Source organism: Notamacropus eugenii, chromosome 1 (genome assembly GCF_028372415.1).
Source record: "Notamacropus eugenii isolate mMacEug1 chromosome 1, mMacEug1.pri_v2, whole genome shotgun sequence".
NCBI classification, from domain to species: Eukaryota; Metazoa; Chordata; class Mammalia; order Diprotodontia; family Macropodidae; genus Notamacropus; species Notamacropus eugenii.
Genome location: NC_092872.1, coordinates 612,283,634 through 612,300,548, shown reverse-complemented (window position 1 = coordinate 612,300,548; position 16,915 = coordinate 612,283,634). Strand labels below are relative to the sequence as shown.

Here is a 16,915-nt window from a genome sequence, read left to right as displayed (position 1 = left end):
AACATTGTATAATTAATAGATGAGTACTGTAACTCAGAAAACGGTTAGATCTCTTTGGACAGTAGCATTCAGTAACAGAGGAAGTAGGCAGTGAAAAGGGCCCTGCAGAATAAGTGAGGACATAGGAGTTTTGGAGTGGAGTCTGAGAACTTGAGTTTAAATCTGTTACCTCTGTGGTCTTGAGCAAATCATTCACCCACTCTGGATCTATATGTAAGGTGAGAGGGTGGGACTACTTGATCCCAAAAGTCCCTTCTAGCTCTAAACCTATGGCCCCATGAGATGTTCATTATTGGAGTGGATAGTTTGTTTTAGGGGAGAACAGATGAAAATTAGGTAGGTAGAGTGAAGACAGATTTTGTAGAATCTTGAAAGCCAGTCAGGGGAGTTTAAAGTTAAGGTGGTAGACAGGAGGTTATAATGTTAGGCTTTGAAGTAGAGAAATATAATTATATTCTGGGAGCAATATGCAGGGAAGCCCAACTTTGGTATATAATTAAGGAAATTAGATTAAACTAGGAAGAGATTAATCAGATGGACAAATAGATGCCCATTTTTTACAGCATGTCAGGGGACTATTTTAAAAATCAGGTAGAGAAGTAGTGTGAGTCTAGACTGGCATATCGTCAATTGGAATGGAGAAGAGAGATTCAAAAGAAATCTTGAAGGAAGAATTCATGAAATTCAATAACAGCCTTAATATGAGGAATTATTAATTTCAACAAATACTTACTATAAGCCTGGAGAATATAAAGATGACTCACGTTTTGATGTTTCAGATAATCACAGTATCTCTGAGTTAGGAACCTTCAGAGACCATTTAATGTCCAACCTGTACTTGGCCAATGAAACCCTCTACAAATACCTCTAATAAGTGGTCAACCAGCTGAGTGCCTATATTGTCATTAGCATTAGTCATTGTCCTAAAGGATCTGTTTCTTTGTATAGGAAGTGAAAGTCAGGTGGGTAATCATCTTCATTTAGGTTGCTGAGAGACAGGAATAAACACATCACCTACTAAGTGCATTCTATTTTGGGACAGCTTCAATTACTAGGAATTTTTTCTCTACATTAAACCTAAATCTCTCTTATGAATCTTTCCACTCAGTGTTCCTAGTTCTGCTTTCTGGACCCATGCAAAGCAAATCTTAATCATCTTTTCCATGAAAGCTTTTCCAATTCTTGAAGGTGTAGATCATTGTCCCATAAATCTTCTCTAAGTTAAATGTTCTTAGCTTCTTTAGCTGGGTCTCCTGTGGCATGATCTCTCCTCCCCTTATAATCCTAGTCACCTTCTTTAAGACACAGCCTACATTGTCAGTGTCCTTCCTAAAATGTTCTCTCCAGATCCAAACATAATCCAAGGGTGTTAACCAGGACAGAAAAAGCAGGGCAATTAACTTTTAATCCCAGAAGCAATGCTTTATTGATGCAGTTTAGGAAAGCATTTTTTAAATTGTTATTTCACCCTGTTGATTCATACTACTGTTCTTTCAGGCCACTGAAGCTCTGAGACCTTTTTTCACTTGAGCCGCCAAGCCTTCTCCATCTTGTACTAGAGAAGGTGATTGTAACCCAAATGGAGAACTTTCCGTTTTATTTTATTAGATTCAGTTAAGTGGCTGCTAAGTAGTGAAGTGCATAGAGTGCTGAACTTGGAGTCTTGCCTAAGACAGTTGCTGAGCAGCAGCTCTGACTGTAGGAAGTTATTTTACTTCTTTCCACCTGTTTCCTAAATTCCAAAATGGGAATAATGATATTGTGTACCAGACCAGGGTTGTTGTGAGGATCAAATGAGATAAGATGTGAAGCATTTTGTAACCCTTCACATGATCTAGACATGCAAGCTGTTATTATTTAATCATCCTATCTGTTGAGGTCATTTCATCCAGTTAAGTGAGCTCTTCCTCCCAATCTCATGAGGGTTTGAGATAATGAATGTAAATCACCTTGTAAATCTTAAGGTACTTTATAGATTTAGGTGTTTTTTTGGTTTTCTGCTCCTTGTTAACTGGTTATGTTCTATCCAGAGAGTCCTGTTGCCACCTGGCAGGTGAGGGATCTGGACAGGGAAGTCAGTTTTCTAAAGAAGATAAATTAAAAAAAAAGAAGATAAATTAAATTGAGTTTGAGGTAAAAGTATTACTGCCAAATGAAAATAGTCTTTAAGTGGTCAAAGACATAGGGGCCTTGAAACACTGCCAAATGAAAATAGTCTTTAAGTGGTCAAAGACATAGGGGCCTTGAAACACTGATTAGAGGGTTGTGGAAGTATATGACTTATTAAATGGGACCTTAAAGGTTGTCTAATTTAACCTATGTCATTCAAAATCCCTCCCCCATCCCACTTAACATTCCTGAAAAGTGGTTATCCAGCTTCTGCTTGTAGATTCCTAGCAAGGTGGAAACTTATTACCTGATGAGTCAGCCCATCTGTTTTTGTACCACTCCAGACAAAATTCTTGTATTAAGCTAAAATTATTGTTATAATTTCTACCAAGTACTTGATGGATCCACACAGGTTAAGTTTAGTCTTTCTTCCAGAGCGCATCACTTCAAATGTTAGAAGCCAGTAAGCTTGTTATGCTTTGGGGCTAACATGATCATATCTCCAAGTTTTCTTTTATTCTGTTTGTTTCTCTCATACCATAGGTATGGTCCTTGGTCTGGGAGCTCTAAATTTAGCTGTGATATTCCTTAGGGTTTTCATTTTGAAATCTCTTTTAGGAATTGATCAGTAGATTCTTTCTGTTTTATTTTACCTTCTGGCTCTAAAATATTGGAGCAGTTTTCCTTTATAATTTCTTGAAGTATGATATCTAGGTTCTTTTTTTGATCATAGCTTTCACTAATTCTTAAATTATCCCTCCTTGATCTCTTCTTCAGATCAGTTATTTTTCCAATGAGATATTTGATATTTCATATTTTCTTCTATTTTTTTCATTATTTTGACTTTGTTGTATTGTTTCTTGATGTCCATTTGGCTAGTTCTGCTTTTTAAGGAGTCCTTCTCTTTAGTGAATTTTGTCCCTCTTTTACCATTTGATTAATTCTATTTCTTAAGATTTTCCTCTTCAGTATTTTTTGTGCCTCTTTTGCCAAGCCATTAATTCTCTTTTTCATAATTTTCTTGCATCACTCTCATTTCTTTCCCATTTTTACCCTACTGTACGTATTCCTTCAGTAATTCTCGTTGGACTTCTGTATAATTTGCATATTTCTTTGAGGCTTTGCTTATATCTGTTTTCATAGTGTTATCTTCTTCAGAATTTGTGTCTTGATCTTCCTACCTCAATAGTAGTTTTTTTTGGTCAGGTTATTTTTTGTTTGATTGTTTGCTCATTTTCTAGCCTATTTCTTGCCTTTTGAACTTTATGTTAAAGTTGGGCTTTTTTGTGATGCTGTTTTCAGAGTTAGTCCTGGAGGCCTGCAAGTTTTTGTTGCTTCCAAGGTGGTATGATTTAGGAAGAGGTCTGGCCTTTGCTTTCCTGGTCTTCATTGTGGTCTTTACCCTGCTCCCCTGCAGCTGCAAGTGCTAGTGTTTCTCCCTGCCCTGGAACTGTGACCAAGGCCACTGCTCTCTTGTGACTGACTACAAGTGGTCCTCTCTGCCCAGGAATTGTGATCCAGAACTGAGGATGAGCAGTGGAGCTGTCAAACAACAACTGACCCTATGCCAAGTATCAGCTTAAAAGTCCCTTGTGAAAGGTCTCTTTCTGACCAGTTGTCTAATCCCTTTACCATCTTAAGGCTAAAAACACCCAAAATAGCTGCTGCCACAAGGTACACTCTGGGCTAGCCCTCACCCTTTTATCTCTCCTGCTGAGCTCCGAAGTTGTCTTGACCTTTTGTTGACTCTGCTACTCCAGAATTTGATTTAAAGTGTTACTTTAAAGTTGTTAGGAGGAGAATGTTGGGTGAGTTCAGCTGGGTTGCTGCCTCTAATCAATCAGCAAGCATTTATTAAGCACCTACTATGTGCCAAGCACTGTAGTAACACATTGCTTGGAACTGTAATGCTAATTCAAGACCTCATTACCTTTCACTTGGACTTATGCAGGAGATTCCTAACTAGTTACCCTACTTGCAGTCTTCCTCTTCTCCTACCCCCCCTCCATTTTAGTCCCATCCCGCACATACTGGTCTGATCACATAACATCATGTATGTGTACACACACACACACACACACACACACACACACACACACACACACACACACTCTGCACCAAACAAAAACCACATTAAATTGCCTGCTGTGCAAGACTGTCTCATAGTCAGAGCCAAGATGGCAGAATGGAATGGAATAGAATAAAATAAGAAGTTTAGCAAGCTATTCCCAACAAAACTCTTGCTAACAGATAAAAGAAAATGCACCAGACCAAATCCTAATGGGGAAATGAAAGAAAAAGTCAGCAGTGAATCATTTTTTCAGCCTACATCAACACAGGGTGGAGGGAGGAGGGGTGTCTGTGGATCCTGGGAATGGAGTCTGGCTAGAAGTATGCCATTCTGGTGTCCAGGGACTCCAAGAAGATGGAGGCTGTGCCCAGGGACAAGATGAGATCCCAGACCTCTATGGGGCACTGGAACTGCACACAGGGTGCAGGATTGTGCCCAGCTGTCGGTTTATTAACTTACTCCTCAGTTCTTGGTCAGACATCGAAGGCATGCTGGAGAAATAGTCTGCATCCAAGAGTGACATTCCTGAATGGGCAGCAGTTGTGAGCCATGGACTATACACTGAGCAAGGAAAAAGTTCATAAACAAATAGGAACAGTGTGGCACTGACCCATAGAGTGGAGTAGGATCTCAGCTTCAACTTTTATCCCTGTCTGAAGTCTGCAGCGCAATATTGAGGGCAGGAATGTAGACTAAAGGGAAGCTGTAGAAGAAGCTTGAGTTGAGTTTTGAATGAAATGATTGCTTCTGAAAGGCAGAAGTAAGGACAGAGCATATTCTGTGCAGGGAAACCCCAGTGAGAAGGATGGAGAAGGATGAAATGAAATCTGGGTAGTATGGGGGAACAGCACGAAGGCCAATGTGGGTACACTATGAGGTGCAGGTGGGCTAGAAAGGTAAGGGGAGACTAGACTGAAGGGCTGTAAATACCAGAGAATTTTCTCTTTCCCCAGAAGGGTAATAGGGAGTGTTGCATCCTCAGTGTCTAGCACAGCACATAGTAGGAGATTAATAAATATTGGCTGAATTAAAGTGAATCTCTCAAATTTGTTTGTAAAATCTTTGGGAATAAGAACCAAGAATTTTTTTGTCTCCCCCATAGTGCCTAGTACATAATAAACGTTGATTGGTTAATTACCAAACCTACCCTTTAGTGTCTGAGATTCAAACTTCCATGGATGTCTTTTCTCTTCTCTCTCTTTCCTTTATCAGCTCTCTCACCAAATGGTATTCCCGAGTGGTGTTCCAGATGCCTCATCAAGAGATTGTGGATAGCTTAAAACTGTGCTTGGTGGGTTCCTTAAAGAAGTACTATGAGGTGAGGAAAGCCAGACTTTTCTAGTTTTGGGATCTCTTCCTACTTGACCTCTGTAAATTAACAGCAAATATGATTTAGTAGAAGGAAACCCAAATCATATTTATTGGACTTCTTAAGCAGGTTCAAAGTTCAACAGTCTTAAGTTCAGCAGTTACTGGTACATATCAAACCAGGGGAAATAAGGTTTCAGTTTGGCAGTATTGCTTTCCATGTTTTCGACCTTATGCTCCTCTAGCAGTGCTGTTATCAGAGACTTTATTTAAATCATTAGTATGGCATACGAATTTACCTGATTCTTATGATGAGGTCATTGCCAACTGAATCCTCTCATCTTTTAATGAGTCAAATATAAATTTACCCCGTCACCCTAGACCAGATATCTAAAGTATACTGAGCCATGAGAACTGACACGTAACCTCCATTAAGCTGATACTGGGCTGGAGAAGTGGCCAGGCAATGTTCTTAGCCTGTCATAGAGGTGTTCACAGTACACCTAGATCTACGTGACTTGGCCTTCATAAGGATGGATTTAGCCCATGTGAAAAGTAAGCTATGAAAATTGTTTAAGACTAAATCTGGTCTGTAGAATTGTTCCTTTCATACATATGAAGAAGTTTTCTACTCCAACTTCCTGCCAACGAATTTAATGTCATACTTACAGCAGAATTTAATGATCTGTAGTCTACTTTTTTCCTGTAAAGACACCTGCGAAGCATCTTGTCATTTTAGAACTAAAAAGGATCTCATTTTACAAATAAAGAAGGTGGTAAATTATTTGTTTCATTCATACAGAAGCAGGGAGAGATAAACTGGAACCTGGGGCTCCTGACTGCAGGTCCCATTCTCTTTCTGTTACATCATGAGATCTCAGTGTAACTGCAGGTACAAGTCTTCCTCTCTGTTTCTTGGCTTGGCTTCTTTCTTCTTTTCTCAGAGCCACAGCCCTGTTTCAGCTCCTAACCACTTCTTTAATTACTGCCTAGAACAGCACCTGAGTCCAACCATGTACTAAATTCAGAATGAACCTGCTGTTTAGCTGAGCCTCAAAACAAAGCCAAACAATTGTTTTCAGTGTTAGTTTTTCAGAATGGAACCAAGGAACCAAACCAAAACTTGGGGGAGAAAAATCCTATTTTGCCATCATGTCATATGGAAATTTCTAAAATTGTTGAACTAGAATAAACCTAGATTAAAAAATCTTTTCTGAACTCAGTGATTCATTGCATTTGCCAAATCCACCTGCCTTCAACTTTTTGGCCTCCGTTCTGTGCTATACATAGCAGGAAGAATCATTTTCCTTAAATATATTTTGATGCCACCACTAAAGTTTGACTCTATTACCGCAGAATATAATTTCTTTCATATCTGACCAAACTGGAAAGCCTTTGAGTATGAGCCTGGGATAGCCTATAGACCTCTTATCTAAGAGGGACCAGAGGAAAGAGGCATCCCCTGAAGTTTGGCCATAGAGTGAATGAATTTTCTGTGCTGTACCATACCACTGATGAAAATCATCTACTAAGGCAAAGAGAGGTTATGATCTGTGTTAGAGAGAGAACCCATGCTGATCCTTAAAGTATTGAAGTATGTCTATTTTTATAATAGGATTTAAAACTAGAAGGGACTTTAAAAATCACCAAGTCCAACACACCTTCATGTTAACAGTTGAAGGAAAACAGGCCCAGAGAAGTTGTGACTTGCCAGTCATCACACAGGTCATAAACAGCAAAGTTAGGATTTGAACCCAGGTTTGTTCTCTCATTTCAAATCTAGTTCTCTTCCCACTTCTCTCCTGTTCCTCACAATCACTGAATGGCTCTCAAACAAAATTAAAACTCCTAATGATACATGGGTTTTAAGGTTCACAATCTTCTAATCTGTTATGCTTCTGTTATCTTAAATGCTAAGAATCTGGTGAAGTAAGAGGGATGAGTTAGTGGTCTGGCTGGAGCAGTGAAGAAAGCAAGACTATTCATCCTGGATTTTCTGGGGTATTCTCTTCTTTTAAGAAAAAGGAAAAAAAAGGAACATTCTTTAGCATATGTAGCATGTGCCCTGGTTTTCTAATTTACAGAATATGTTCATGACAGGCATAGTGAATGATGATTTTCTCATTGGGACTCACAGAATCAATATCTCATTACCTTATAGTTGTACCTTATGTTTAAGTAGAGTAGCATTCAGTAATATATTAGTTGTACTTAAATGTATTTTTTCATATCTGTATGATTAGATTATAAATTCTTTGAGCTTAGGGACAACGTCCTCCATTTCCTTTGTAACTAAAGTTTCTACAAGGTAGAAATTGCACGTTGTGTCTAGTAAAGGCTGCTAACTAACAAAAGGGATATCTTAATAGAAAACTAGAGTAGATCACTCAGTGGTCTATTTCTTACTTTTTTTTAAACATAAAACCAAGTGAAAAATTTTATTAATATTTTTCTGTGATTAGTTTAGAATGATCTCTGGTAATGCTTTTTGAAACTAAATTAGAATCTTTTTGTTTTCCACACTTAAAAATGCACTGCATTCTTCTTATCTTTTCTTATCTGCCAATTCAAGGAAACCGATGTGCCCATACCAAATGGTTATTTAACCCAAATATCTGGGCTGCAGATTGAGCTTATCCCTTAGATGAAAGTGTAGTTGAACAACCAAGATCACTAGGCATTCTGAGCTCCCCAGTCAGGTGTAAGAAGAGGACAGTTGAGTACTGGATATGCAGTGTTACCAGACATTACTGGTTACAAACCATTACTTCTGCCAGCTACTGTCACAAATATAGTAGGAATACCATTTCCTTCATACTCTGCTTTAATCTTTAGAGTTTCATCTGGTCCTTTATGGGTAGATGTTACTCAAAGTTCACAGGGAATTCCAGTTTCCACATGCCTTAATTTTTTCACAATGACCAAGATCAGAATTTGAGCCCATCAATACCACAACTCTGCATGGATTTTCCAATTTATGAAGCAACTCCACTCTTTCTGCAACCCATTCAGAGTTTTCCTTCATCATCTGGAGGTCTTCAGGAGTCACTTCCTTAAGATCTTGATATGACTGTTTGCCTTTCTGTTGGGCTGTATCACCAGATGGCCAGAGCCTCCAGGAATCATTATCAGTAACATCAGCAAGAACAATTTCTTTTGTAATTACTTCAACACCAAATTCAGTCTTCATGTCAACCAGTGTATAGTTCTGAGGTAACTAGGATTTTTCCAGTATTTCGAAAGTAGACTGTGTGGAATGTCCACTTCAGTTAGACCTATGTTAAGTCCAGCAAAACACCATTTTGCAACAATAACTTGTTCTTCAGACCACTGTGGATCATTGTTGGCATCATCTTTGAAAAACAACTCCAGGAGGGCGGAGCCAAAATGGAACAGAAAGATGCACATACTCTAGCTCTTCCCCCACAGCCCATAAAATACCTATAAAAAATAACTCTCAGCAGATTCTAGAGTAGCATAAGCCACAGAACAACAGAATGAAAGAGATTTCCAGGCAAAGGTAACCTGGAAGGCCGACAGGAAAGGTCTATCCTACAGGACACTGAGCGGAGCAGAGCCCAGCCCTGGCCATGTGGCACTGGGAGGAACAGGACTGGAACAGGCCTCCAGGGCAAAATCCCCAGGAGGGAGGGCCTCAGATCCCTCAACCCACAAGTGCCGAAGAAAGCTTCAAAGGTCAGTGAGAGGGCTTTCCCAACTGGGTGGAAAGGGAGCGGGTCCCCACCTCCCCCAACACTGGCCCCAGGTGGCGGCAGTGGCAGCAGTGGTGGCAGCAGCTGCAGTGTCCATCTGTGAAGCACTGGGGGAATTGAGCAGCTGATCTGAATCTCAACCTTGAACACTGTACCAGGGAGAGAAGGAGCATTAGGACCCTCCTCCTGACAAAGGATTCAGAAGTCAAATAACTGACTGGGAAAATACCCAAAAAAGGGGAAAAAAAAATAAGACCGTAGAAGGTTACTTTCTTGGGGAACAGGTATTTCCTTCCATCCTTTCAGATGAGGAAGAACAATGCATACTGTCAGAGGAAGTCAAGGCTTCTGCATCCAGTACCTCCAAAATGAATATGCAGTGGGTTCAGGCCATGAAAGAGCTTGAAAAGCGAGTCAACAACTTGCTAAAGGAGACCCAAAAAATGCTGAAGAAAATAACACCTTTAAAAATAAGTTAACCCCACTGAAAAAAGAGGTCCAAAAAGCCAATGAGGAGAAGAAGCCTTTAAAAAGCAGAATTAGCTAAATGGAAAAGGAGGTTCAAAAGCTCACTGAAGAAAATAGTTCTTTAAAAATGAGAGGGGAGTTGAGGGAAGCTAATGACTTTATGATAAGCCAAAAAATTATAAAACAAAATCAAAAGAATAAAAAAATAGAAGATAATGTGAAATATCTCCTAGGAAAAACAACTGACCTGGAAAATAGATCCAGGAGAGACAGTTTAAAAGTTATGGGCCTACTGAAAGCCATGATCAATAAAAGAACCTAGACATTATCTTTCATGAAATTGTCAAGGAAAACTGCCCTGATATTTTAGAATCAGAGGGCAAAATAAATATTGAAAGAATCCACTGATCACCTCCTGAAAGAGACCCAAAAAGAGAATCTCCTAGAAATATTGTGGCCAAATTTCAGAGTTCCCAGGTCAAAGAGAAAATATTGCAAGCAGCTAGAAAGAAACAATTCAAGTATTGTGGAAATACAATCAGGATAACACAGGATCTGGCAGCTTCTACATTAAGGGATCGAAGGGCTTGGAATAGGATATTCCAGAAGTCAAAGGAACTGGGATTAAAACCAAGAATCACCTACCCAGCAAAACTGAGTATATACTGTAATAACTGAATAACTGAAGTATACTGAAGTATACTTCAAGGGAAAAAACGGTCATTCAATGATATGGAGGACTTTCAAGCATTCTTGATGAAAAGACCAGAACTGAATAGAAAATTTGACTTTCAGACACAAGAATCAAGAGAAGCATGAAAAGGTCAACAGGAAAGAGAAATCATAAAGGACTTCCTAAAGCTGAACTGTTTACATTCCTACATGTAAAGGAAATATTTATAACTCTTGAGACTCTTGTCAGTATATACACACTCACACACAGCACAGGTTGAGTTGAATCAGAAGGGATGATATCTGTAAAAAAAAATAAAATTGAGGTAAGAGAGGAATATATTGGGAGGAGAAAGGGAGAAATGGAATAGGAGAAATTATCACTCAAAACATAAGAAAAATCTTTTTCAATGGAGGGAAAAAGAGGAGGTGAGAGGGGAAAAGTGAAGCTTACTCTCTTCACATATGGCTTAAGGAGGGAATAACATGCTCACTAAATGTGATATGAAAATCTATCTTAAGCTACAGGAAAGTAGGGGGGAAGGGGACAAGTGGGGTGAGGGGGATAGTAGAAGGGAAGGCAGATGGGAAAAGGGAGTAACTAGAAGTAAACACTTTTGGGAAGGGAAAGGTCAAATGAGAATAGAATAAAGGGGGGACAGGGTAGGATGGAGGAAAATATAGCAAGTCTTACACAACGTGACTATTATGAAAGTCTTTTGCAAAATGACATATATATAGCCTGTATTGAATTGCTTGCCTTCTCATTGGGGATAGGTGGGGAGGGAGGAAGGGAGAGAAGTAGGAATTCCAAGTATTAGAAACAAATGTTAAGAATTGTTATTGCATATAGCTGGGAAATAAGAAATACAGGTAATGGGGTATTGAAATTTATCTTGCCCTACAAGAAAAGAAAGAAGACGGGGATAAGGGAAGGGTAGGGTGTGACAGAAGGGAGGACACATTGAGGGAAGGAGTAATCAGAATGCAAGGTGTTATGGGGTGGGGAAGGGGAGAACTGGGGAGAAAATTTGGAACTCAAAATTTTGTGGACATGAATGTTGTAATCTAAAAATAAATTTAAAAAAAAGAACAACTCCACTTTAGTTGGGTAGAACTTGTATCCTTCTTTTTGACACCAGAATTTTTTTTTGAGAAAAGAAGCAGTTGCAATTCTTCTACATACCTATTCAATTGGAATCATTTCACATTGAGGTACAAATGAAAGCTGTCTCACCACATTTATTAGTGAAAGCAGTTGGATACCTGCTTCCTGCAACAACTCGAAAATCCATGCAGTTATTTTATTTGAGATTGCAGCTTTTCCATCCAGGTGATTTTTTTCTAGCTGCATTGCCTGCTGTGATCGGGTCTTTAGATTGCAAGAGGACTTTCCCAGGACTATCCAACAACTCTTAGACTTCTCATCAAGCTTCTTACCCATCTGCAGTCCTTCGGTGGTGGCCATTTCACTGGTTGTGGTGGGGGCTAACAGGAAGATAGGACTATTTCTTACTTTCACCAAAGAAAGGTGTAACTTCTTTGTGCCTCCGTTTCCCGGTCTCTAGCATAAGGAGAATAACAAGATCATAGACTCAGAACTGGAAGGGACCTTGAGATCATCTAGGCTAAATCTCTTATTTTACATATATACAAACTCTGAGAGCCAGAGAAGTCTGATGATTTGCTTGCAGTTACACAGGTAGTAAGTGACAGGGGTGGAATTTGAATCCAGGTCTTTGGATTTCAAAACCAATGCCCTTCCCATTGTACCCCTGTCTCAGAATGTGCAAATGAGTTATGTAACTGTATGTGAAGTATGTTAAGTTTCTCAGGAGAATGATATTGTAGACATGCATAAAAGTATGAAATATGATCTAAATTGTTGTTTTATTGCAGAAGTATTCATGGCAGGGTTCCTTTGATTTCAAGCATGTACATACTTTCAATTTAGGTACATTCTGTGCAGTGCATTATGCAGAATAAAGTTGAGAAATTGTCCAGTTTTATCTGTTTGGGCAGAATATACCTTCAGATGATATGGCAGTGGTGAACTTTGAATTCAGCAGTACTGAACAAGAACTAAAAATATCTTTTCCAATGAATTGTGAGCTAAACTATTAAAAAAAATGTGTATGCCACAAAAACCTAGCAAACTAGCTCACAGAGAAAAAGAACTTTAAATTTTTAAATAATAAATATAAATAAATAAGAACCTCAAAACATTCAACAAACTGGATGGTTATTTCATTTTTTTCAAGTTATGCTATGGTGTGTTGTTTAGCTACAGTTTTAAAGAATTAAACATCTGTATCCCAAAAGAGATAAAAAGGAAAAGGACCTATATGTGCAAAAATATTTGTAGCAGCTCTTTTGAGGATAAAGAATTAGAAGTTGAGGGGATGTCCATCAATTGGGGAATGACTGAACAAGTTGTGGTATGTGATTATGATGGAATGCTCTTGTACTGTAAGAAATCATGAGCAGGATGCTCTCAGAAGAACCTGGAAAGACTTTCATGAGCTGATGCAAAGTGAAATGGACTGTGTACAAATTAACAGCAGTATTGTGAGGTGATTGGCCATGAATGGCTAAGCTATTCTCAGCAATACAGCGATCCAAGACGACTCTGAGGGACTTACAGTGAACGATGCTAACCATCTCCAGAGGAAAAACTGTTGGTGTCGGAATCCAGGTTGATATGTGCTTTTTTTTTTACTTTGTTGATTTTTCTTGCAGGTTTTTTCTTGTCTTTGTTTTCTTTCACACCATGACTGCTATGAATGTTCTGCATGACTGCACATGTGTAACCTATGTGCAGTTGTTTGCTTTCTCTGTGGGAGTGTGGTGGGGAGGGAGGGAGGGAGAGAATTTGGAACTCAGAGTTCTAAAAATAAATGTTAAAAATTTGTTTTTCCATGTAAGTAGGGGAAAATAAAATATTAAATAAAAGCTAAAAAGAATTAAACATCCATAATATTTCAAGGTAACTACTACGAGAATGTTTTATTTAGCTTTATTTCATCACCTTTTGAGTCTCCATCTTTGGGTATGCTTGCCACATAATAATCTGAGGGAGACAGATTAGGGAAGCCAACTCATCATAAACTGTTCTTTACTAATTGTGGTTTACTTGGCATACCTATGCCAAGGAAAAGTTTTGTTTTGTTTTATATGTGGGTTAGGAATTTGCTACCATGACCCTGTGCAACCTTAACCTCTTTTTGGGGTCATAACTCCCAGGGTTGTTGTGAGGAACAAATGAGATAATACTTGTGAAGCTTATAGCACAGTGCTTGGTACCTAGTAGGCGCTATAAAAGTGTTAACTAATGTTATTGTTATGAAGGTTTATGATGGTTCATTATTATGAAGGTTTAGTATAAACTCCAAGTTGAAAGGCAGATGAATTGGGACCATCATTTTCCTGACTAGCCTTTCACCTTTTCCTACACAGTTGAATCAAAAACGTCCCAGCTCTAAATCTGTGATCTGCTTGACTGCTTATCTCTGTGTACTGTTTGATGACTCCTTTTGATATTCCTGACCTCTCATTATCCTGTGGAAGTCTAGAAATGAACAAGAACTTTTTTCAGCAAAACTGACCATGTTTGGACCTGTCTTTCAAATATATCTGATGTAATATGCCCAAGAATTCAAGTTTGAATCTTTCGCTGATGAGCACTGTGTCTAGTGATTCCTTATCCTCAGAGAGAATAAGGAATTTGTATTATTTGTGGTTTCACTTCAGGTAAACCACTGCCTGCCAGAGAAAATTGTGGTGTACAGAGATGGAGTATCCGATGGTCAGCTGAAGACAGTCACCAGCTATGAGATCCCCCAGTTGCAAAAGTGCTTTGAAGCTTTTGAAAACTACCAACCCAAGATGGTGGTGTTTGTGGTCCAGAAAAAAATTAGCACTAACCTGTACTCAGCTGCTACAGATAATTTTGTGACTCCCTCTCCAGGTACTGTAGTGGACCACACCATCACGAGCAGAGAGTGGTGAGTAGGCTGCCTTTTACCTCACGTTTGGGGAGATATGGGAGATCAGCTTTTGGAGGACACTTACTTTTGGTAAATTCTCTCTTTCTAGATTCAGTTTAGAAGGGTTGTTCTTAGAGGCTATATGTATATAAAACACCCTTTAATCTTCTGCCTCCTGCCTATGATGCTTGGGGAAATAAACTGGTGAAGATAAAGAGATTTCCCTAACCTAACAGTGATGGAGATGGAGATGATATACATGTCTCCCAGCTCTCCAGGAAATAACAACTGGACTAGGGTCCTCTTTTTTTCTTATCTAGATCTCCAAAGTCAAAATAGAGCTTGACAAAAATCATCAGGGACTGCCTGAACATTTAGTGAGTTCTTCATTTTTTAGAAGTCTTCAGGCTTCTTGGGAGATGTTGCATTGAGAGCATTCCTGCATAGATATTGAATAAAACTCTTCCAGCTCTTGAGATTGTGTGATTCTGCAATACGATCTGTATCACAAGTTTGATCATTTTTCTTGCCAGGGTGGATTTCTACCTACTTGCTCATCATGTGCGGCAAGGCTGTGGCATTCCTACACATTATGTATGCGTTCTCAACACTGCAAACTTGAGCCCTGACCATATGCAGAGGTGAGCCCTTTCTTACTGTAGCGCAGTGGTTCTCAAAGTGTGGTCTTGAGAATCAGAGACCCTTTCATGGGGTTCATGAGGTCAAAAGTATTATCATAATTATACTAAGACACTTCAATTTCCAATACAGTAAATACTGACAAATGTAATCCACATAACAAAAGCTGATTGGGGGGTTCTCAATAATTTTTAAGAGTGTAAAGGGGTCCTGTGGGTCCTGTTTGAGAGTTGTGACTTTAGAGTTAAGTCTGAATCCAGCAAATTAAGATTGACCCAACTATAGGAACAGTTGCCAATTGAATTCCTTGAAATCTTTGACTAGTATTTTCAAGGGGATAAAAATATAGCTTAAATTTGGACAGTACAAAAATACTTAATTTTCTTAGCATAATTGTAGTCTTTTTTGAAATCATTAAATTTCTAGTTCTCTTGGTTGGGCCAACTGGAAGAATTTATTTGTTTTTGGTAGAAAGTTTTCTTGATCTAGTAAGCAGGAGAGGCAGGCTTACAGGTCAATTAATTTGTCCAAAGTATCTAATTAAGTTAATTATAATACCAGAAATATCTTCCCTGTAGGGAAACAATTCGGAAAGTTTCCAATAACTCTGCAGCCCATCTCAGGTTCTCAGTTTGTTAAGAATAACTTTAGGATGTGTTGGCGTGCCCAACAGGAGAAATAGATGTTTTTAAGCATATAGTAGTTTTGAGTGCATTGTTCTGTTCTTGGCCTCCAGGTTAACTTTCAAGCTTTGCCACATGTACTGGAATTGGCCTGGCACCATCAGAGTCCCAGCTCCCTGCAAGTATGCCCACAAGCTAGCTTTCCTGTCTGGACAAGTCTTACATCATGAACCAGCCATCCAGTTGTGTGAGAAGCTCTTTTTCCTGTAACCCAGAGTCAGCAAGCAAGTTGAAGAAAGAGGAAAATGAGTTTTCTGGATTTGTGTAGAATCTTCAGCTATGACTTCTCCAGGATCAACAGAGACAACAGGTGGCATTTTTGAGTTGCTGTTTTCCCCTTTCCCAACCTAGTAATATTTATTTTATTTTTTCAACCTGCTATTGCTAAGAAAACTGTAAGTCATTTCAGCCCTATGTGACTTGAAAATTACCATTCCCCATGTGGGAAGGAGATAACATTGCCACTTTTGGAGGTCTGGGAAAAAATAGAAAAAAATTTTTAAGAGCCTCCAAGCCAGATAAATAGTTCTGTATGAATCTGTAGCAGCTCTATTCTCCAAACCCTGTTATCCTTTCTGGTGCTGTAGGTGAGAAAATATGTGGTCATTACAGGTTCCTTAAGGAGATATTTGGACAATTGGGAAAGGATAAAGAACTGTTTCTTTAAAATAGGCATTGCTCCTGCTGGCCTGGTGCTTAGCCTTTCTGTGGAAATAGGCTCAATTCAGCAAGCATTTCTCATGACACTTCTGACATAAAAGCCTATTTTATTTTTTTAAATAAATTTTTATTAATATCTTTGTTTTTACATCACCTAAATTTCCCACTGTTTAATCTTGTCCTTCCCTCCCACAGAAAGCCAGCCCTGTAACAAATGATAAAAAACAGGGAGAACAAAGCAGTTCAGCAAAGCTAACCAGATAACCTTGAAAAAACTCATCTTCACCTCTAGTCTTCCACCTCTAAAAAGAATTGAGGGAGGTGTATTAAAAGTCTGTTTTCAACCTTCACTTTAGATGTCTCTGGCACTCCAAAGATTTCAAATGGACCATTTCTGTGTTTCATGTGCTTTCTAGTTCTCTTGGTTGGGCTAAGCATTAGAGCTGCCAACCTAGAGATTTAAATTCTTGTATTTTGAATTTTGCCTTCTAACCGCAAATGCTTCTGCCTTGTTTTACTTATTAATATGTTAATCTATTTGTTAAAGAAAAGATTCTTAAACCTAGAAGGGAGACATTTGGCATATGGGATACCTTTTTTTAGGGA

The 16,915-nt window shown here is 38.8% G+C and overlaps 1 protein-coding gene and 1 pseudogene across 3 annotated transcripts in view; one reads left to right on the top strand and one right to left on the bottom strand.

The window, feature by feature from the left end:
* PIWIL2 (piwi like RNA-mediated gene silencing 2) overlaps positions 1-15,990 on the top strand; it is an 81,613-nt gene extending 65,623 nt beyond the window's left edge. For all 3 annotated transcript variants that reach the window (XM_072634898.1, XM_072634896.1, XM_072634897.1), the window contains 4 exons: positions 5,393-5,498; positions 14,092-14,345; positions 14,861-14,968; positions 15,703-15,990. In XM_072634898.1, the coding sequence (XP_072490999.1) occupies positions 5,393-5,498; positions 14,092-14,345; positions 14,861-14,968; positions 15,703-15,859 (625 nt within the window). In that variant the 3' untranslated portion in view covers positions 15,860-15,990. The remainder of the gene's footprint in view (positions 1-5,392; positions 5,499-14,091; positions 14,346-14,860; positions 14,969-15,702) is intronic.
* LOC140529835 (bifunctional phosphoribosylaminoimidazole carboxylase/phosphoribosylaminoimidazole succinocarboxamide synthetase pseudogene) lies at positions 8,056-8,896 on the bottom strand (annotated as a pseudogene).
* Positions 15,991-16,915: the final 925 nt, after the last annotated feature.